Genomic DNA, 21,824 nt, shown 5'->3' with positions numbered 1-21,824 from the left:
GTACGTAGCTTCTTTGGACAATAGTTTCACAAGCTATAAAGTGGGGAGCGGAGAATATATATTGCAGGTCCTTGGTAATATTGTAGTGCACACTGTTGACTGCCTACTCAACACCACACTGTTTTAGTTGCAGTGATCGAGGCCATCAAGGTGCTTGGTTCCTCCCGTCAGTGCAAGACTGAGGGTCTGCCCTAGTTCCCCATGCGATCCAAGGGAACTAGGATGCAGGCTTTTGTGGGGAAATTTTCTGCCTAAATATAAGAACCACCTTATAAGGCTCCTTTGCTCCCCACTCCCTGCCTATTTGGGACACTGTCATGTGAGGGTAATGCTGGGAGCAAGAGCAACACATGGGGACATGTGCTCCCTGACATTAGGTGCAGGACAGGAGTAGGAAAGAGCCCGTGACCTCTGTGGTGTCCCTGAGCTTCGGCACCAGATCTAGAAACGAATGTCCCAGACTTCTGTATGTGAGATAATTAAATGTCTGTCCTGCCTCATTTCCTGCCAGTCAAACACTCTGCTATTTGTACCCAAAGGCTTCTTAACTCTTACAGCCTTCCCAGTCCTGCCACGTTCTTTCATACTCCCTGACTGCTAAGGGTTAAGCATTGCCTCAGAGGCCAAAGTCATTGCAATCCCCAAAAGGACTTAGTAAAAAATCAGCAAGAAAACAATTTAGCACATAGTGCAATTCTGGAGTTTTAAACAGCTCCAATGTTAAGAGTGGCTTTTAATGCCAGGGGCACAAATCAAGACAAATAAATGCACGGGCATCTCAAGGGGTAAAAAACACAGTGCAAGAAGATCCTATTTCACTTTTTTGCCAATAGTTTCTGTTTGAGGCTACACTGCCATAAACATTTCAGAAACAGAACAATATAAGTCTAGGAAAATAGGAGACAAAAGTCCCTTCCACATTCTAACTCAGGGGTGGGCAAACTTTTTGACTCGAGGGCCACAATGGGTTCTTAAACTGGACCGGAGGGCCGGAACAAAAGCATGGATGGAGTGTTTGTGTGAACTAATATAAATTCAAAGTAAAGGAGCGGAGGGGAGAGCAAGAGAACCGGATAGAACAGCTGGATCCGGCCCGCGGGCTGTAGTTTACCCAAGGCTGTTAACTACTCAAAGTGGGGTCCCCAGACCAGAATCATCTGGGAGCCTTGGAGAAATGCAAAATCTTGGGTCCCACCCTCGTCCTACTGAACCAGAATCTGCACTGTCGCAGGAGCCACAGCTGATTCGATGTGCAAGTTGGAGAAGCAGTGCTTGAGAGCACTGTCTTCCTACCAGGGGCGATGGCATGATTCAGGATGGCTGGAGGACCTCCTAGTACAGCCAATCCACAGCTTCTCTCTCTCACCTCTGAGACAGAGAGAACCATGCAGTGGAAAAACCACAGCACGAAAAAAGCTTAGTACGTATTCACGTATCTTATGACACAGTAAGTATATGGGCAATACAGTGGTCCCCCCTTAACTCGGGTTTCACTGTCCATGGTTTCAGTTACCTGTAGTCAACTGCAGTCCAAAAATATTAAATAGAAAATTCCAGAAAAAAAATCCATACATTCCCAATTACATGCTGTTCTGAGTAGTGTGATGAAATCTCTCACCATCCCGCTCTGTTCTGTTCCGGATGTGAATCATCTCTTTGTCTAGCGTATGCACCCATGAGTCACTTAGTAGCCTTCTCAGTTATCATCAGGTAACACGTTACTTAATAATCGCCCCAGAATGCAAGAGTTGTTTAAACTTTATCATAGTTTGTAGGTATGACAAAAAATCATTATACACACACACACACACACACACACACACACACACACAGGGTTTCGCACTGTTCGTGGTTTTAGGCACCCACTGGGGGTCTTGGAACATATTCCCTGCAGACAATGGGGGACGACTTCCCTAAACACGAAAATCACATCCTACGGAAATGTCTGACCCAGGGATTCCAATGTGTCAAGCAAGACAAACAAATTCACACACATGGCACACCTCTATGGGAATACTCAGGTTTATACAAAACTTTTCTTTAATACATGAAAATAATTTATAATCATAATACTTATCAACAGGCCATTAGTAACAGCTGCTCACTCAGGTGCCAGAGCCCAGAGGAGAAAAGCTGCAGGTAAGCATCACTCCCAGCACAGATGCTTATAACACTGCTCCTTTCCCTCCCACTCATGAGAACCTCCGAAACGCAACTGTGTGCAGGTGATGTCACTACATTATTAAAGTGGTAACACTGAATCTGCTCATCGTTTAAGCAAGTCAATAATAAATATGTAGGCACCTTATCTACTGTTAGTCATCCATTACCCACACACCACTTCACTATGGAATGGGACACACCACCTGCCCTACTCAGAAGGGAAGGACCCCAAGAGGGACCAAACAGAACCAAAAAGAGTTTTCTGAAGCCCTCACTCTCCACCCAATCTCCTTTTCTCCCATAATACTCCTGATTTTCAATTCCACTTATTCCTTCTTACAAGTAAATGGTGCTCAATGATCTGGTTTGGTTCTATAGGCCACAGCCCCCACCCACCCATGGGGGTCCAAGGCATTCAGAGTCAGAAAATACAATCTGACCTATTTCCAGAGTCTGGGCCCTGGACAGTCACTTCTCAGCTGCTCTAGACGAATCCATGTTTCCCACCTATGAGTGAGAGAGAGGCATTCCTGACCTTCTTCAAAACATCAGAGAATGACAATTTCACAGCCTTTGCTGACAGCAAAAGAAGGAAAGAAGTCAGAAGGCATCATCTTTTTAGTCACCTTTCAAAATAAAATAAACAAAAGAAGCAAACCTTCCCATGACTGGTGTCTCATGTGGGTAGGCTCTTAAAGTTGCTATCAACTGGTTTTCTTCAAATGTGCTATATTTTTACTCATAAGGGAGAAGTTCTTAGCACTTGCTTGCACTATGTACATGGAATCAACATCAATTCCCACGGACACAGATAGATTATAAGAAAAATTCAACAAGAGGATACTTGTTAAAAATGCCAAGGCTATACAAGCTGCCACTCCCTCCCCAACTCTGCCACCTTCTCACAATCAAGACAACACAGGCTTAAAAGGATAAAGGGATAGAACAAGAAGTGGTGGTTGAGGTCAATTCACAATTGGCCCACGGTTCAGTTGACTAATACAAGCCATTAAACACAGTGTGAGAGAGAGCACTCGTTTAAGAAAATAGCAAACTGCAAATAATCTACCCATCTATATAAGAGCCACAGAACTTCCCCAAAGCAGGTGAATTTCTGGTGAGATGTGGAGCCAGAGGCAACACCTGGCGAGGCAAACACAGAAGGAAGGAGGGCCATAAAGGAGGGAGCAGTAACCCCAGGCCAGCTGTGCTGCAGGTGCCAGGCAAAAAACAGCTTTCTGAAGCCCAATGATAGACATGACCAAGAACTCACTAGTGATGAACTTTATATTGAGCATGATAATTACAATGAATAAAGGAAAACCACAGATAATCCCCAGATCAAAAGTCCATTATTCTCTGGCTCCCCAGTGGGAGGCAGGAGGGATATCTTAAAAGATGCTTTGGATCTTAAAAGATGCTCTGGTAAAAGTAGCCAAAGGTCAGAGACTTGGCTTCCTCTCCCCTCCTTGATATCCTCTGATCTGAACACTTTCAATTCATGACTAAGGCTAACAAAGGGATACTCAGAACATTTTTATGCAAGATAGGTCCTTGGAGAAAGTCTTGTCAGCCTTCCTTATTTTATAGCTGAAAATCTGAGCCCCAGGGCAGCTGCACTGTCAAAAGGCATAGAGTTAAAAGGCAAGAGGGTTGGGCAGGGGTTGGGGGCAGTTAAGGGCAAGGAAGTGAGCCAAGGACTGAAAGAGACACCAGGAGATCTGACAGTGATCTGCTTTTACAATCTTCAGAATGACCTTAGCCAAGTCCCCAATTGCTCAGCCCTCAGTCACCTCTTCTGTAAGACCTATTCAGCTGAACTGACAGAGTTGCTACAAGGAGAGCATATTACACAGGTATCATCATTTCCCAAGCCAAACGCATGCTCTGTAGTCAACGGGGGCTCATGACTGGCCATATCTGCAAAGACAGGCACAGGTAACTTAGATCAGTGGTCGGCAAACTCATTAGTCAACAGAGCCAAATATCAACAGTACAACGATTGAAATTTCTTTTGAGAGCCAAATTTTTTAAACTTCTTCTAACGCCACTTCTTCAAAATAGACTCGCCCAGGCCGTGGTATTTTGTGGAAGAGCCACACTCAATGGGCCAAAGAGCCGCATGTGGCTCGCGAGCCGCAGTTTGCCGACCATGGACTTAGATCAAATATTAATTAATTCGTCTAAATTTCCAATGCAATATTCATATATCTGCAGGGGGTCTTTTTCATACAAATCTCCACTCAACTAGCTCTACTATTAGAAGTTTCCAATACACCAGAATAACCCATCTGTACCATTTGAAGAGAGAGTCCCTATGGGAGATAATTAAAATAGCACAATTCCAGTTGCCACAAGTATTTAAAGCAACAGTTTGCATCATTCCCACAGACTTTTGCAAAGGACTAGTTTGGCTTCAAAGAATCTGGAGTTTTTTAATCTGTGACAATAAAAACTTTACATCTAAAACTCCTAACACTAAAAAGTCACTAAAATATGAGGATCACACTCTAAACTCTGTTGCTCATTATTCTTTTAATCTAAAGTGACTAATTCATATCTTCAGTAATTCATTCAACAACTATTTACTGAGCTCTTTACTGTCACTTCCAGTTCTAAACATTGGGACTATAGAGCAGAGACCCTGCCTTCATGGAGGTCAACTTTAAATTAGGGTGGGGGTTGGATAGTGAGCAAATACAGATAATAAACAAAATTATGAAGTATAATATACAGCAGTGGTTTTCGAACTTGAGTGTGCATCAGAATCATTAGAGGGCTCTTAAAATACAAATTGTTAGGCCCTCCCTCCAGAATTTCTGATTCAGCAGATCCAGGAGTGAAAAATCACAAGAATTTGCATTTTTATCAAGTTTCCAAGGTGATGGTGACGCTGCTGGTCTAGAATCACACCTTGAGAACCACTAATAGATCAGGGGATAGAAAGCAAGGGTAGAAGAGCTGCAATTTACCATAGGATGGCCATGGAAGCCTCCCTGATGTGACATTTGAGCCAAGAATCTGAAGGCGGTGCTAAAGAGTATTCCAGAGAGAGGGAGCAGCCAGTGCAAAGGTCCTGAGGCAAAAGCATGCATGGCAAGGAGGCCAGCTTGACTGGAGTGGGATGAGGGAGAGGAAGATGCAAGAAATGAGCTCAACCAGATCCTGCGGTAGGCCACCATAAGGATATTGACTTCACTCTGCGATGGGAAGACATTAGAGGGCTATGAGTAAAGGCATGAGAGAAGCCTCTAACTTACTGAACGGCATAATTCTGGATGCCATGTAGGAACTAAGCACAGAGGGGAAGAGCAGAAGAGCACCGCTTAGGGGTGACCCTGTGAACCCAGGCAGGAGATGGTGGCGGCTTGGACCACGATGACAGCGAGGAGGTGCAGTGACGAGCTTGACAACAGGATTTGCTGACAAACTGGACGGAACATAGGGTATGAGAGAAAGAGAAATGTCGATGATCACCGCACGTGTGGTCTGTTCACTAGAAGGATGGAGCTGCCGTTAAAAGAGGTGGGGAAGGCTGTGGGAAGGGCACTTTGTTGGGGGTCTGGGGTCCCAGAGTTCTTCTGTATGGCAGCTATACAATATGTAGAGTGAAAGAAAACTTGAGAACCCAAGAACATCATTTTACAGGTGATACATGGCTAGGAAAGAACTTGGCAGCGGGCACAGGGTACATTAGAAACCCAGGGAGCTAGACAGTGCTTGGCAACTGGTATCCTCAAGTGTACTTTGTAAAATCAAGTGTTAAGCCATATTCCATACAGTATAAATACATGTTCACTTTATATCAATTTCCTAAAAATCTCTAATCTACTTACGATATCTGTAGTAACTTGTAAGATGTATTAGTCAAAAGCACCTATTCCTAAATCATTCACAGTTACAATACATATTTAAGATTTATCCCCAGGACAACCTACTAAACTAGACCTAACGTGGCCCACTTAGATGCCTCAAGCAGATGCATTTCTCTTCACTTACAAATGTTTGAAATTCAATTCTATCACCAACTTTTCATGTCTGTTTCACCTGAACCGTTATCTCCATGAGAGTAGACACAATGTCTCCTCCTTAGCTTTCCACCCTATGGCTCAGAGGCCTGTGTCTGGAACATAGTCAGTGCTCAGTAAATATCTGTCAGCTGCCCACTTAAGATATATTAAACCCAAACACCTAGTGTTCACCTTTTCACCAGGGAAGGAACCTTTTTCTGTTTTAACAAATGGAGGTTCTGGGAAACAGAAAAAAAAAAAAAATTAAAAAAAAACACGATCCAGCAGAGAACTGACTTGAATTTCTCTGCTCTCAGTCTAAAAGTTCTTGTTTTTCCCAGACTTTAACAGCTTGAGGTAATATATAAAATTTAATTTAATAATGACAAAGAAGGCCCTTTAAGGCAGGACAGAGGAAAGGAAGGAAGAGATGTGAGGGAGGGGGGAGGGAGAAGGAAGACTGAGGCCATCTGCCTCACATCCTCCGGGACACTCTTCCTGGAAGCGCAGCCCGTCCCCACGCAGCTAACGGTGCACAGCTGCGGGAAACTTCCAGCAGGAAAGCAGAGCAAAGCGATGCTCCCCATTGGGCTCACCCCAGCGAGACTTCCTAAAGCTGCCGCTCAACTACTGCTAGCAGCTGTTACAGGATGGGAAGCTGCTTAAAATCTCCCCAAGTATTTCTCACCCGTGGTGTGCAGCTGGGATGGAAAACAAAGTTTCCACAATCGATTGCATTCTCAGTTCCGGCCAGAGGTTTCACACATGTTACCATTTACCAAGAGCCCCAAATTCAGGGGGCCATATTAATCTGCTGTCCTTATTTACTTAAACCAAGTGTGTGTGTGTGTGTGTGTGTGTGTGTGTGTGTGTGTGTGTGTGTGTGTGTGAATTTTGGCAAGTTTGTTAAACCATAATTCACATAATTACAAACTTCCTGAAACTCAAACCACATATTGTGGTTCACCAGAATGCACTTTGTAGCCCCCAAAGGTTTTAATTTGCACATGTCCTCTGCTTTCTGAATGTAGCCAATGGCCCTTAACTTGTATGCTCTGCTTCACTCTTCCTTAACATTATTAATCGTTTCATCATCTGCTGGCTGAGGCAGAGCTTGCCTAAAATCAAAGCTGAAAAGTGTTTGTTAAAAAACTCTTTTCGGCCTTAAAACTATGCACTAGCAAACATACCTGACTATTTTCTATTTCGCCTCCCTGTCTGTTAAGCTGGTATATTCAGACTTGTTTGAGCTTTCAGCTGTGACTTACCTACCCACCCTCTACCACCATCAGGCAGGTGCGTGTGTACAACCTGCCGAGACAGGATGTCCAGCACGCCTGCCGTTCAGATCTCATTGACCAAAAGTTTGGGAGCACCTGTCCTGTGTCAGGCACTGTTGGAGTTGCTGAGATGGAGCGTTTACAGCTAAGTATATGATCTAGAGACCCAGGTTCACTGCCATCTAGTTGGAGTGTATAAAGGAGGGCACTCTCAAGCCACCAGGGCAAGGTGCTTGATGTATTGAAGGTGGATCTCAAAGAAGTGAAGCAGAAAGCACGGGTGGAGGAGACGGGGAAACGTGCCATTGGGGGAGACAGAGCTTTATGCCATCAGCAAGTTTTTAACTTTGCACCAGGGAACTGTATGGTCGGATTGGCGTGGTAGATTTTTCACTCTGGTGATACTAGGGAAATCGAAGGGCTAAAGGAGGAAGAGCAAAATGATATGGCAGGAGGTGAGATGGGGTGCTTATAGCCTGGCCTCCCTAGCCGCCTCCTTTCAATGTTACAACAGCCTAAATTATGAAAGGGCACCATCCCCATCTCAATAAAAAGGCAATATGAGCTAACTAGTTCTAAACCGGAAAGTGTGTTAACTCCTTTAACCCTCTAGCACAAGCATTTTCCCACTGCACAGAAGTGGAGAGAAGTTAAATATCTTGGTTACAGGGTTAGAAGGAGCAGTGCCAGGATGTGAACCGAAGCAGTCTGGTGTCAGAGCCCACACACTCCTACACACACTGACAAATCATCATTCCTTGATCTGGATGTTCCAGGAGCTTTCTGAACTTTTCGACACCAACCAGAATGCATACACGGAGCCCATGTTACCTGCTTGAAGCAGCAGCCTGTCTGCCCTACAACACAGAAAATACTCTTTCCCCCCTCCCCTCGTCAAAGTGCACTTCACTGGAGCCAAAGAACACAGAAGGGCAACAAAAGAAACTATCAGCTATGGGCATAAAACTCCACCACCGTGCACCCCTCCCTCTGGCTCCTTGAGAAAAATATCTGAGTATTGGAAGCAAGTAAAGTCTAATTCCATGTTTTCCTGGTAGAAGTTTTAGTCATAGTGTTAGATGCAGACTGAAGCTGAAAATGTATTCAAAGGCTGACTAAGGATATAATCTCCCTCCAAGAAAACCGAGATGTTGCCCCGAGTCATACCAATGTGCCTTGTCAGTGAAAAGCCTGGTGCTTAAGCTTTATCTCATGGCCTCAGATACATTACGATAGGGGTGGTGATAAATTTCTAGAGTTCTGGTTGCCTTAGCTCAGTACCAGATTTGGTTTCTGTTAGGAAAACTAAGGATGGAAAATTCAGACTCACACACCCCTAAAAGGCAAAAGTAAGTGAAAATGAGCATGAGCTCTACCTCATATAATGTAGTAGTTAGTATATCCTTCTAGAAAGTTCTTTAGCAATGTTGTGAAATCAACATCTTTACTAGTATAGTACATGAAGAGTGATCACCATTTCAAAGATTCCTAAGATAAATATATCTGCAGTGACTGTTAGAGAGTGGGAATTTTTGAGCATGCTTCCTCCTAGTGAGAAGGCTAACCCCTATATTGTAAAACTACTGTTTGGAATTCTCTGCTGTTTTTTTAGACAAACTCTTATTCTAAAAAATAACTTTGCTTTCTAGCCTGCTTGAATAATGAGGAAGATAAACTTAGCTGTCTGACCTTGTAGGCCAGAGACTAGAGATGCCCATACTCTCAATGCCATGCCAGGTGCATTTTTTAATTGGATAGAACTGTGTTGTTTTCAAGGCCAGCAGCGAGATAACCACTAAGCACACATAGGGCTGGCTCTTTAATTAAGGAAAACTGCTTTGTTTTAAACTGTTTGCTCTGCAAAAAAAAAAAAAAACTGTAGTGAATGGGTTTAAATACGGTCGGACACAAAGTGTCGGGACTGCTCTCTGATCTCAGTGAGTGGAGAGGGGACAGTCGCCGGCCGGCAATAAAGGCTCCCTAAATTTTAATTTGGTCTGGACTCCAGTGGTCTTTACTCGCGTTCGCTCTACAACATGACCACACCAGAGGTACCTGTTTATGTGACTTTCTGTTGGCTGAGAACAGCGTCTCATTCATTCCGGACAAACGGGCTGAGTCACTGGCCAGACAAAGCACTAAGCTCTTCCTGACAATACGACAGAGCATCAAACTGGAAAATAAAATGTGGGGCCGTGGGAAGAGCATGGCTTTCAAAGAACCACTCCTTCTAGCACGTAGAACAGCAAAACCGATGACGCTTACCAAGGCATCCGAGCCAAGCTTATTCTCAGGGAGTCACAGACAGACAGGCTGTCCAAGCACAGAAGAAATCTAAGATGTAAAGCACTGTCTCTCAAAACCTGAGGAGACACGACGTTGTCCAGTGTGAAGAGTGTGTGCTGTCGCTGCGGTGCTTCATTCTTCTCCCAATGCTGCCTGAAGGGGACTGCTTCTCCTAAAACCTTACAAATGACGCTGTGTCTCAACTTGCAGAAGGGGAAAAGGTGCTGAATGCGTTTCCCAGACCAAAACAAAAGCAATTTATGCAGAGACATGCAGGAGTTAGTGACTGCCATTGGTCTTCCGCCCAAAACGGAGGTTGTTTCAGTCCAGATTTGGAATTCTCTGCCTGCAAGTCCCACAGCTGTGGGTCAAGGGCTCTAGAGCCAGACTGCCCAAATTCGGAGCCTGACCCCACCACCTGTGCTACTACCTGGGCAGCTACCTTCTACTCTGAACCTTCGGTTTCAGTCTGTAAAATGGGTATAAAAGTAGCACTTCCCCACAGGACTGTGGTGAGGACGAATGAGTCACAAGGTGTCAGCAGGGCACCTGGCCTGGCACACAGGAAGCACTCAACACACATCAGTTCCTGATTTTATACCCACAGTCAATGAAAACGCATGTTATTCCCACGAATTGGTACCGTTGGAAACAGAACCAAGTATATTAGCCTGTTCTCCCTTATTGGCTGCATAACAAGGTGAGTGTTTTTTGTGGTTTCAACCAGGCCCTTTAATTTTCCCTTTCCTAACCAAAAGTTCTAAGAAAGGAAATATGTGTATATATAATAGAGGAAGTGATTTTTTAAATAAAAATTCTGCTTTCTATTAGAATAGCAAAAATACTCTTTCTAGCCCTGGCCGGGCAGTTCAGTTAGTTGCAGCATCATCTCGTACACCAAAAGATTTCAGGTTCAATTCCCGGTCAGGACATAAACCTAGGATGCAGATTCAATCCCCTGTCAGCATGAGTCCAGGAGGCAACCGATAGATATTTCTCTCTTTCTCTCTCTCCTCCCCCCCCCCCCCCCCGCCTCTCTAAAATCAACAAACATATCCTCAGGGGAGGATAAAAAAATACTCTTTTTAAAAGCCATGTTCATAATAATACTCTCAAGGTAAAATAAATACACATTACATTCAAAGTAATAAAGCAAACTTCTCCCCTATTTAACTTTTATTTCAAAGCACAAGGCCTGAAGAGCATAAAGATGCAGAGGGAAGAGGGCACACACAGTCTGAGTGAAAGTACTGTTCCATTGTTCAAATATAACAGTTAGCAACACCTCTGCTGTCGCTGTGAGTCTCCACTCTCAAGGCCCCCACATCACCCATGGACACAGATGCCAGCAAAAGACCCACAGACGCTGGGGTCAGCTTTTGTTCCGTGACCAGATGGTCAAATTTCTATAAAATGGGGATACTACCAGCATCTACCTGTTCCAAGGAGGAAACATTCCAAATGTGTGTTAAGTGATAGTCTTATTTCATAGTTACAACAACAAAAAAATTAATTATAAATACTCAGGTCAGAGACTATGGAGAAAATGAAAGGTGAATTCTCGAAAGTTCTAGCTCCAGAGCTATAAAGAGTGCAATTGAATGCCTGTTCACCCACCATTATGCGTCTAGGGATGGCAATTTTAGTTCATGTTATACACAGGCATGAGGTCACAGACACAGAAAGGGCACCAAGGCAGGCCCAGCGTGGCTGTACACACAGTCCTCCACACGTGCCAGGCACTGTTCTGAGCACTTTGCATGGAGTCATTAACCCTCACAACACCCAGGTGCTGGCTCCCTGCACATGCCCTGCAGAGCCCGCAGCCCCACAGAGCGCGTGTACTGGGTTACATTCACCACCACCACCCACAGTGGGGAAAAGAACCAAAGGCCTGAGAGGAAGAGGAAGTCAGGAAGTCTGAGAAAAAGAAAAAGACATTGTGCTCCAGAAGGCCCGGGGATGGAGCTCGGGTCCTTAATCTGACAAGAACAGTGGGATGAGGTCACTGGCTGGGTACCAAGTGGCAGAACACGGCAGGGGTTGACCCATCTCCATGTTCCTAAGGCAGTTCACTGCTATTTTGATCTTCTTACTGAGAAATGATCACTTTATCACAAAACAGAAACAGTTAGTTGCACTTCCATAGCAGCATAGAGCAAGATGAATGAGAAGTTAACTTCTAAGTTCCCTAATTAGTAAGCATGGCCTTTGTGAAACTCATAGAGCTTCTCAGGTTTGAACCTCTTACAGGACAAAACTGAGATACCTATGACCTCCAGGCAGTGCGAGGGAGAGTCAGTGTGATCCTGTTGGTTGTAATAACAGCAGCAACAATAGCAAAAGTAGCAATAATAGTAATAGTACTAGAAGTACCAGCAACAGCTGCAGTGGAGTAACAGCTGTTGGTATTTACTAAGTGCCTATCATATGTATGCTGGCCACTGTTAAGGTCACTGGACAAAAAGAGCCTCATTTGACTTCACACAAAAATGATGAGGCGGGTTATATCTGTATTTCCCTCTATGGAAACTGAGTCTTAAAGAGGTTAGGTAACCTGACCGAGGTCAGAGAGCTTGAGTGGTGACCTGGGAATTTCAGCCCAGGATGATGATCCCCAAGCTTTTACTTAACAACTAGACTACTCTGGTGCTGAACAGTTTGAAAGCTTTTGTCCACAAATGTTTTCAGTTATCACTTGTTTAGTTGAAGTTTTTTGTTTTTTTTAAACTGTCCTTAGCCTATGGAATAAGGACCATTCTTCAATCTTTACAATGAGGACAAGATTTTATTCATATATATACACACACACACACACACACACACACACACACACACTGAGTGGCCAGATTATTATGATCTCTGAAAGCATAATAATCTGGCCACTTGGTGTGTACGTATATGTATATGTGTGTGTGTGTGTGTGTGTGTGTGTGTGTATTAGAGGCCCGGTGCATGAATTCGTGCATGGGTGGGGTCCAGCCAGCCTGGCCATGGGGTGGGGACATGGGCGGTTGACCGGCCTGCCTGCTGGTCAAACTCCTCGTCAAGGGGACAATTTGCATATTAGCCTTTTATTATATAGGATATACACTGAGTGGCCAGATTATTATGCGTTCAGAGATCATAATAATCTGGCCACTCAGTGTGTGTGTGTGTGTGTGTGTGTGTGTGTGTGTGTGTGTATCTCTACACTAATAAAAGAGAAACATGCAAATTACCATCACTCCGCTACGCCCAATAGCCAATCAGAGTGAGTATGCAAATTAACCTGAAAAGATGGCGGCAGCCCCGCCCCCCCCCAGCCCCTCCGGGCCTGTGGGATTTGGAGAAGTCAGGTGCCAGTGCCTGAGGCTGGCTGCAGCCCGGGAGATAAGAAGCCACCTGCCCCATGATCCCAGGCCGCAGCCAGCAGCAGAAGTCTCACGTCCACCTGCCCCACGTCCTGGGGGAGACGGAGAATCCGGGTGCCAGCGCCTGAGGCTGGCTGCAGCCTGGTAGATGGAGAAGCCGCCCACCCGGCAGTCCCAGGCACCAGCACTTGTGGCTGCAGCCCAGGTGAAGCCACCTGCCCACCATCCCCTGCGGCTGCAGCCGGCCTGGGTGCCTATGGCTGACCAGAGGGAGGGAAGCCCAGATCCCAGGTGCCTGTGGTTGGCTGGAGGAGGGAATCCTGGGTCCTGGATGCGGGGCCGAGGCAGAGGTGGTTAGGGGCAATCAAGCCAGCAAGGGAGCAGTTAGGGACAATCAGGCTGGCAGGCAGAAGCAGTTAGGGGCAATCAGGCAGGCAGGCGAGTGGTTAGGAGCCAGCAGTTCTGGATTGTGAGAGGGATGTCTGACTGCCAGTTATCCTCTGAGGGGTCCCAGATTGGAGAGGGTGCAGGCCGAGCTGAGGGACACCCTTCCCCCTCCCCCCCCCACCCCCCATGCACGAATTTCGTGCACCAGGCCACTAGTGTGTATGTGTGTGTGTGTGTGTGTGTATATACACACACACACACACACACACACACACACACACACTAGTAGCCTATACACACACACACACACACATACACACATATACACTAGTGGCCTGATGCACAAAATTCGTGCATGGGGGGTGGGGTGTGTCCCTCAGCCCAGCCTGCACCCTCTCCGATGTGGGACCCCTTGAGGGATGTCCAACTGCCCGATCCCACCAGGCAGTCGGACATCCCTCTCACAATCCAGGACTGCTGGCTCCCAACTGCTCGCCTGCCTGCCTGATTGCCCCTAACCACTTCTGCCTGCCAGCCTGATCACCCCCTAACCACTCCCCTGCCAAACTGATCAACACCTAATTGCTCCCTGCCGGCCCAATTGCCCCTAACTGCCCTCCCCTGCTGGCCCGGTAACCCCTAACTGCCCTCCTTTGCCAGCCTGGTCCCCCCCAACTGCCCTCCCCTGCAGGCCTGGTCCCACCCAACTACCCTCCCCTGCAGGCCTGGTCTCCCCCAACTGCCCTCCCCTGCAGGCTGGTCCCCCCCAACTACCCTCCCCTTCAGGCCTGGTATCCCCCAACTGCCCTTCCCTGCTGGCCATCTTGTGGTGGCCATCTTGTGTCCACATGGGGGCAGCCATCTTTGACCACATGAGGGCGGCCATCTTGTGTCTTGGAGTGACGGTCAATTTGCATATTACTCTTTTATTAGAAAGGATATATATATATATATTTAGAGAGGATATATATATTTATATATATATATATCAGTATATATGGCACTAACTTGGATGCCTCAAGAAGAAAATTCAACATTAATAAGAGCCACCAAAGCAGGGAGTGAGAAGATAGATGAATCAAGAATGGCCAAAGACTGATAAAAGCCAGGTGATGGGTACAAGAGGGGTCTTCCAATTTTCTCTCTTCTTTGGGCTATTCTTGAAAATTTGCATAATAAGAGGTTTGAACATGGCTTTTACGATAGAGAGTTCATTAAGTTTACTGACTCATATCCTTTCATTTGTTTTACTAAGTCAGAGTTTACATGGTTTAAAATCCAACCTTTTATGAAAGTCATACACTAAGCAGTGAGGGGTAAACAATAAATCAAAGAGATGACTCAAGGCCTGTCCTTGTGTTGGGTGTGTGTTTGTTTTCTGCTGAAACTCTTGCATTTCGAATAATAACTCCAAACCCTCCGATTTGTTTAGAAACAAAACTGGGACCAAGGACTGTGATCAACTCGCATCTAATAACTAAATTCATGCTAAACACACACACACACACACACACACACACACACACACACACACACCCCAGGGCTCTTTCCCTCCAACTCAAAAAAAAAGCAGATTAGGCTGATTCAACATTTGGGGCGAACTCCAACATTCTTCAACGACAGACGTTAGGTCAGCGATTCTCACCAAGGATGATGCTAGTAATATCTCATGCCTGGAGCCAGAAGGCTGAACCCCCTTCAGTGACAGGGACAGTCCATTACAGGGAAGGACTGTCCAGCCAAAAATGCCAAAAGCACCGATAGCCGAGAGGACTGCTGAGACAGGCCTTCATGGCCATGGGTAAAACAAGAGTCAACCTGCATCCGGCTACGTATTACCCCAGGCCACTCAGATTCCTCGAGGAGCATTAACAAAATGCGAGGTTCTGTACATAGAAGGGCTGTCTGATGCATTCACTCGGTAGACACTTACTTGTCAGCGTGCCAAACGACGGTGGAGAACAGACAGGCAGGTCAGATTTAAGAGCAAAGCAAGCCCTAGATTTTAAGAGCTCACAATTCTTTCTACCACCTCTTTCGAAATAAAAGATTTTAAATTAACGGGTACAATGCTTTAAACTTTCAAACTCATCAAAAAACTCTCAAAGTGCTTTTTTTGCAGTTATATAAATATCACCAGTATTCAATCTAAAAGGTAGAAAATATAATTAAAAGTAAAACTGTTCTTTATCAAAGGGCTATTATTTCTAAAATAATATTTCTCGGATGATCTAACAAAGATTTATCAAAACAATAGGAAAACGTGTTACGCCTAAGAACCAAACATTCTATAACACAGAAGCCCAAATACATTCTTAAAACAGGTTATGTGCATTTATTCATTTCTTAGGCACGATTCTATATTCCGTGAAAATATAACACTTCTGTAAACAAGATTTTATCTTTGTCAGCTTTACCTGCTATTTGTACTGAACCATCCTCACCCAGAAGAATATTACCAGCTTTCAAATCCCTATTAGGAAAAAAAGAAGAAGAAGAATGAATGGTGCAGTACCGATATTATATTGCATTAATTCACTCAGGGAGATTTTAAAGCATATCATAGAATACAGGTATTTTGGCATTATTTTATAAATACTAAAATTATATCATAGATTTCAAAAATTATAAAATACATGTGACTTTTTAGTTTGTTCCTGGGGAGTGGTTAGGATGTTTCTTTCTTTTATGTTAGAGTTAAGATTGTCCATATATTCACAATACTATTGTTTTATCAAGAATTAAAGCCCAGACTATGTAAAGCTATTCTATTGTTTGTGGTGTAATTCCAAATTAATCCCATCAGCCTCTTAAGCAATTGATTTGATCAGTCTCTCCTCTGAAGAGACACTGATTATGAACACGACTTATAATATTCTATAATATATTTCTTCACTATATAGAAGTGTGCTGAGTGGTCTATAATTTTAAAATGACAATCTATAAGTTTAGTTTCTAAAGTAATATTTTTCTAATTATGGAAAGAAAGTAAATTGCTCACTTATAGTTCGGGGTAGGGAAATTAAACTATTAGTATTACTGGTAAATGGTTATCTATTTACAACTATCCCTAAGAGCCCCAGTAACACTAACCCATCCAAAACACCGGGCACTCATAGTCTATGCTATTTGGCTATCTAAATTGGCATTTTATATCACAAGGAAGATGAAATCAGTGCCTCCTCCTTCCCTGTCACCATCATGTTAAAAATAATGAACATATTACGACGTCTGAAACAGTCTAGCCTGTATTAGAAAGTTAGAAATGATATCCAATTCAAATGAGCATGCTTCAAGAGCAGCATGTGAACTGATGTTTTTTCATGAGTCCACTCAGTACTCTTTATATTCTATTTTCTTTCTTAAGTATCCCCCCTCCATCTATGTAGCCTAAGTTAGAAATAGTGCCAATCCATACCTACCTGCAATATGTCTTTCCTTAATATTCTTTATTAACTAGGACTAAAGATACAGCTGAATTTGAACATCTCTGCAGTGGCCATACCTGTGAATCTGGCCGTTTCTGTGTAGATAGTCTAAGCCTTCCAAAACCTCTTTAAGAATTGTTGCTATTATTGCCTCTTCCAGAACTCCGTTCTTGTGTTCTCCTCGGTTGACGATGTATTTTATGATATCCAACATTGAACCTAAGTGGACATGCAGAAGAATTGAAAAAACTGGGTGAGCGTCTTCATTACCGTTCCAGAATGGGGTTCCCTATTTAGAAAAGTAAATGAGGACATAAAAATATGGTTTTTGTTTACAAATATCCCCAAGGCACACAAACACATGGCAACCCATGACCAGACACACTAAATACAGGTTTGCAGGCTCACTTTCAGTTGAAGTAAATGAGAAGGATTCTGGGTCAGGAACCAGAAGACTATTCAGGGCCACTGCCCAGTGAACCTCTTTTTCCCTAGACATGCAATTGGTTACAGACTCAAAAGAGGGTTCAAGACATCTGAACTGAAAAAGAAAGGACCAGGAGGTCAGGAGAGAGGCAGCAGTGAGCCACCAGAGCAACCGGTATAGGTGGGAGGAGAGAAAAAAGGTGCATTACCTCCAGGCCTGCTAATCACCAGAAGATTCCTTTCTGTGACTCCAGGCAATCTTTATTTTTACTGACGTGGTACTTGACGTACTGACTTTTTATAATAAAAAAATGAATACACAGTACTCTGTTATAATAAACAGATTAGTATCCTTGGCACTGTGAATTCATGTTTCAGCACAGAGTAATTAATATTCCAAACCTCTGGATCATTTTAAAAACCAATATTCCCCAGGGGAGTCAACATTTCTGACGAGTTAACAAATGGCTTACCTCAGGACCTGAATTTGGCTCCAAGCTCTCAATGATTAACTAAGAGGGCTGAGTTTCCTCATCAGATGTTACTACACCAGATTAACCACCCACCCCTCATTAAGAGATGGAATGTGATAAAATATCATAGAAGAAAACAAATGCACATATCCTACCTCAGAGAGAAATGGAACATCTGTTTATTCATTGACTCTTGGATTTTTGGCTCATTCAGACTATTATACTTCCAAAACCATTTGATTTTTACCTTATAAGGATATACCATGCCAAGTATATATGCAGTTCTGGTCTGGCCTGCTGAAAGCAAGCTGAGCTAGCATCCACATCTGCCCACACTCGCTTTCCCTGTGGAAATGTAAAACCTGTTCGTCTTACCCACTAAAGCCCAGGAGACTAAACTGTATTCTTTTAAAAGACAATGATATTTTCTAGCAAGTCCTGAGGAAAGTGAACCGGGGATATTCTCAGGCTTATAAAAGGTTAATTGGGATAAAAATAAATAAAGAGAGGAAGTAAAATCCTCAGCCTGAACAGAGTATTTGGGGCTATCCAGCATCCCAGGTTACCGTGGGTGGGCCCCTGGAGAAGAGACTAGATCCTCTCGTTGATAACGAGCCATCCTCCCAAGAACCAAGAAGCAGGCCTGACACTTGACCGCTGTGTTTTTGCTTCTGTCTTTCCTTTTTCATTTCACTTTTTAATTGAAAACCAAGTAGGCACTCAAGGAAAGAATGGCACACAGGATTGACAATACTAGAACAGAACCGAACTAAGAGCTGCCAGGCTCCCTACTGAGACCTCCACAGCAGCCCCAAGGCCATTACAACACATTCGTCATCTCATTTCTGGGCTTCTGCTTGATCCAAGATACTTTCTTAAAAAAAAAAATTAAAATGCCTCCCTGGTTCAGCCTTAGCTGGCAAAGGGTCTGCAGGTGAAAATGGGCTGCTCTACAGCCCGTGTTGTGCTGAGCCAGTTTGGGCTTCGTCCAGGCACCACAAAATGTTCTCCTTTGCTCCTTAACCGCACTTCGCATCTCAGGATGCTAGACAGTGTGTGGTGCCCTGCAGAGAGGACACGCTGGAGAAGTGGGGATGGGATGCTGGATGTTATGAAGGAAATAACTCGCTTTCTGTGCTTCAATTTTGGGGCCGGTAAAGTGAAGGTGATAATATGTCCAGCGTTGCTTTGAAGTCAACAGGTCCTACAGTCACAAATTCCAGCACTGACAGTAACTGGTAAATGGTTATCTATTTACAAGTATCCCTAAGAGCCCCAGTAACACTAACCCATCCAAAACACCGGGCAAACTATTAACTCTCTGACCTTTCTGAAAACAGGGATGGTGACACCTGCCATTTAAGGATGTTGTCCATACTCCATGAAATAAGGACATCGCCTTGAACAGGATCTAGCCATGGAGTAAGGGTTCGACAAAGTTAAAGGTTATCAGCATCATTCCCTATCAATTATGATGCTAAAAGGTTAAAAGAAATAAAATACGGAAGTGCAAAAGTGCCTTATCAATTATACGGTCCAGGGCTTTTATAACTTCAGTGATCGGAGGCTAGTACGGAAAAGTGACTTTCCCTGCCCAAGTGCAAACATGTGATGAAATAGTGCCACTTCTGATCAATACTGCACGCAAATAATTTAACATGCGGGAAGTCTCTCTCCATTTCAACTGAGACAACATTTACTGAGGACCCACTGGGTCTCAGATGCAATGATTTAAAAATGCATCTGAGCCTTAGCTCAGTGGATAGAGCATCGGCCCGTGGACTGAAGGGGATGTACATGGGTTGCAGGCTCAATCCCTGGCCCCGGTCAGGCCGCATGTGAGAGACAGCCAATTGATGTGTCTCTCTCACATCAATGTTTCTCTCTCCCTGTCTCTCCACCTCCTTTCCACTCTCTCTAAAAAATTAATAGGAAGATATCCTTGGGTGAGGATTAACAAAACAAACAAACAAAAAAGTACATTCAACTGTACTTTCTTCACGAATCCACAATCTAAATCTGCACTGTCCAACACTGTAGCCACTAGCTACCTGTGTTATTTAAATATAAGCTAATTAAAAAAAAAAACAAAAACAGCCGAAACCGGTTTGGCTCAGTGGATAGAGCGTCGGCTTGCGGACTGAAGGGTCCCGGGTTTGATTCCGGTCAAGGGCATGTGCCTTGGTTGCGGGCACATCCCCAGTGGGGGGTGTGCAGGAGGCAGCTGATCGATGTTTCTCTCTCATCGATGTTTCTAGCTCTCTATCCCTCTCCCTTCCTCTCTGTAAAATATCAATAAAAATATATTAAAAAACAAAAAAAAACAAAAACAAAAACAGAAATTCAGTCCCTCAGTAGCACCAGCCAATGTCAAGTGCTCAAGAGCCACATGTAACTAGCAGACACTGGATAGCACAGCTACAGAACATTCCCATCCCCACAGCACTGAAATAATGCATTATATTGCAATGTGTTAAGGACATGAATAATGTTAAAAAGGAAGGGTTTAGGGAAGGAAGAACTGGTTAACATTTTTGAAGAGAGTACGGGATAGCTGCAGAGAGCAGGTGAGCTTTTAGGACTTGAACGCATGGAGAGGAAAGGGCAGATCTAGAGCTGAGGGGCAGCGCAGGTGAGGGCACAGAGACATCAGAGAGCAGGAAGGATTTGGGGAGTCTAACCTACGCCACAAAAATTGGGGTAGAAGGGGACACTAGAAATTAAGCTGAATTGGACTTTATTCTCTAAGCAAGTAATAAACCACGCAAACCTTTTTTTAATTGATTGTAGAGAGAAAGGAAGGGAAAGGAGAGAGAGTGAAACATCAATGACAGAAACATTGATAGGCTGCCTCCCACTGGGGACGCAACCTGGGCATGTGCCCTGATCATGAATAGAACCAGCGACCTCTTGGTGCGTGGGAAAATGCTCAACCAACTGAGCCACACTGGCCAGGGCCCATGCAAAACTTAAATATAGGTGTAAGGGGATCAAATCTGAAATCTTAACCAATATGCAGGCTTATACAGAAGGAAAACAAGCAAACAATGACAAAATCCACTTACCTCCACTTAGTAATTTCATGACCAGCCAAAGTTCATCTTTTACCACAAAAGAGGTGTAATAGGTCACTACGTTGGGATGGCTGCATTGACTCATGGCTTGAATTTCTTTCTATAAAAAAAGCAAGACATGACATAGTAGTGCCATGGGGTGAAAATTGGGCAAATGCAAGTGAAACCACATCACTTGAGCATCTGGCTAACTTTCCTACTTACAAGCATATGTGGGGAGAGGGGCTGTGGTAGGGGGCTGCCTAAACCTTTACTTCAAAGAAGCTACATCAGACCTAACCCTCTTACTCTCATTATCAACTTGCTGGAATTAGAAAGGCTTGTATAGACCATAGACCTCTGAACCAGCCACAGGTCAGAGGATTTTCAGATCACCATATTGCCCAGACAACCCCCCACTCTGCAAACAAAGACCCTGCTGTACATGACTAAGTGCCTCTGACCTGAACTGGAGGCCTCCACAGACAGACGAAAGGCTAGGTGAGTTATTAGGAGACATGGTGGGTCGGTGCCACCCTGAACTCTGGTGTGTGTCTTAGCTCCTCCCTCATCTAAAAGGGGACAACAAAACTCTTTCTGGTTTTCTCAGGACTGCTGTGATGGTAAGTGAGAAAATACATAGAAAAATGCTAGATTATCATTTTCCAAACTATTTTCCATGGTAAATGTTCCATCAAGGAGATAAAGGGGCAGAGGGGGACTGGTAAAGTGAAATGGGCTTGAAAACCATCAGATACTAAATCTCACTCTAAAACAGTCACAAGGAATATTAGTGCTGTCAAAGGCTCTGAGAAGTCCTGTACTAGATAAACTGTCCTAGTTGAATCCAGATGAACAATGTAGGAAAACAATATGTTGTGTGTTGCAGTTTAGGCAACACTGCTGTAGTTTTATAGAGAGACACAGAACAGCAAAGTTTTGAAATCATACAAATGGGAAACTTC

The 21,824-nt window shown here is 44.1% G+C and overlaps 1 protein-coding gene across 5 annotated transcripts in view; it reads right to left on the bottom strand.

Moving 5' to 3' along the window:
• Window positions 1-21,824, bottom strand: part of STK39 (serine/threonine kinase 39) — a 332,909-nt gene that overhangs the window by 234,767 nt on the left and 76,318 nt on the right. For all 5 annotated transcript variants that reach the window (XM_080670642.1, XM_080670643.1, XM_080670644.1 and 2 more), the window contains exons 3-5: window positions 20,872-20,980; window positions 16,985-17,126; window positions 15,897-15,952 (exon numbers count right to left, since the gene is read on the bottom strand). In XM_080670642.1, coding sequence (XP_080526768.1) covers window positions 15,897-15,952; window positions 16,985-17,126; window positions 20,872-20,980 — 307 coding nt within the window. The remainder of the gene's footprint in view (window positions 1-15,896; window positions 15,953-16,984; window positions 17,127-20,871; window positions 20,981-21,824) is intronic.

This window comes from Plecotus auritus, assembly GCF_963455305.1.
Source record: "Plecotus auritus genome assembly, chromosome: 5".
NCBI lineage: Eukaryota > Metazoa > Chordata > Mammalia > Chiroptera > Vespertilionidae > Plecotus > Plecotus auritus.
This window is presented reverse-complemented; position numbering and strand designations above follow the sequence as displayed.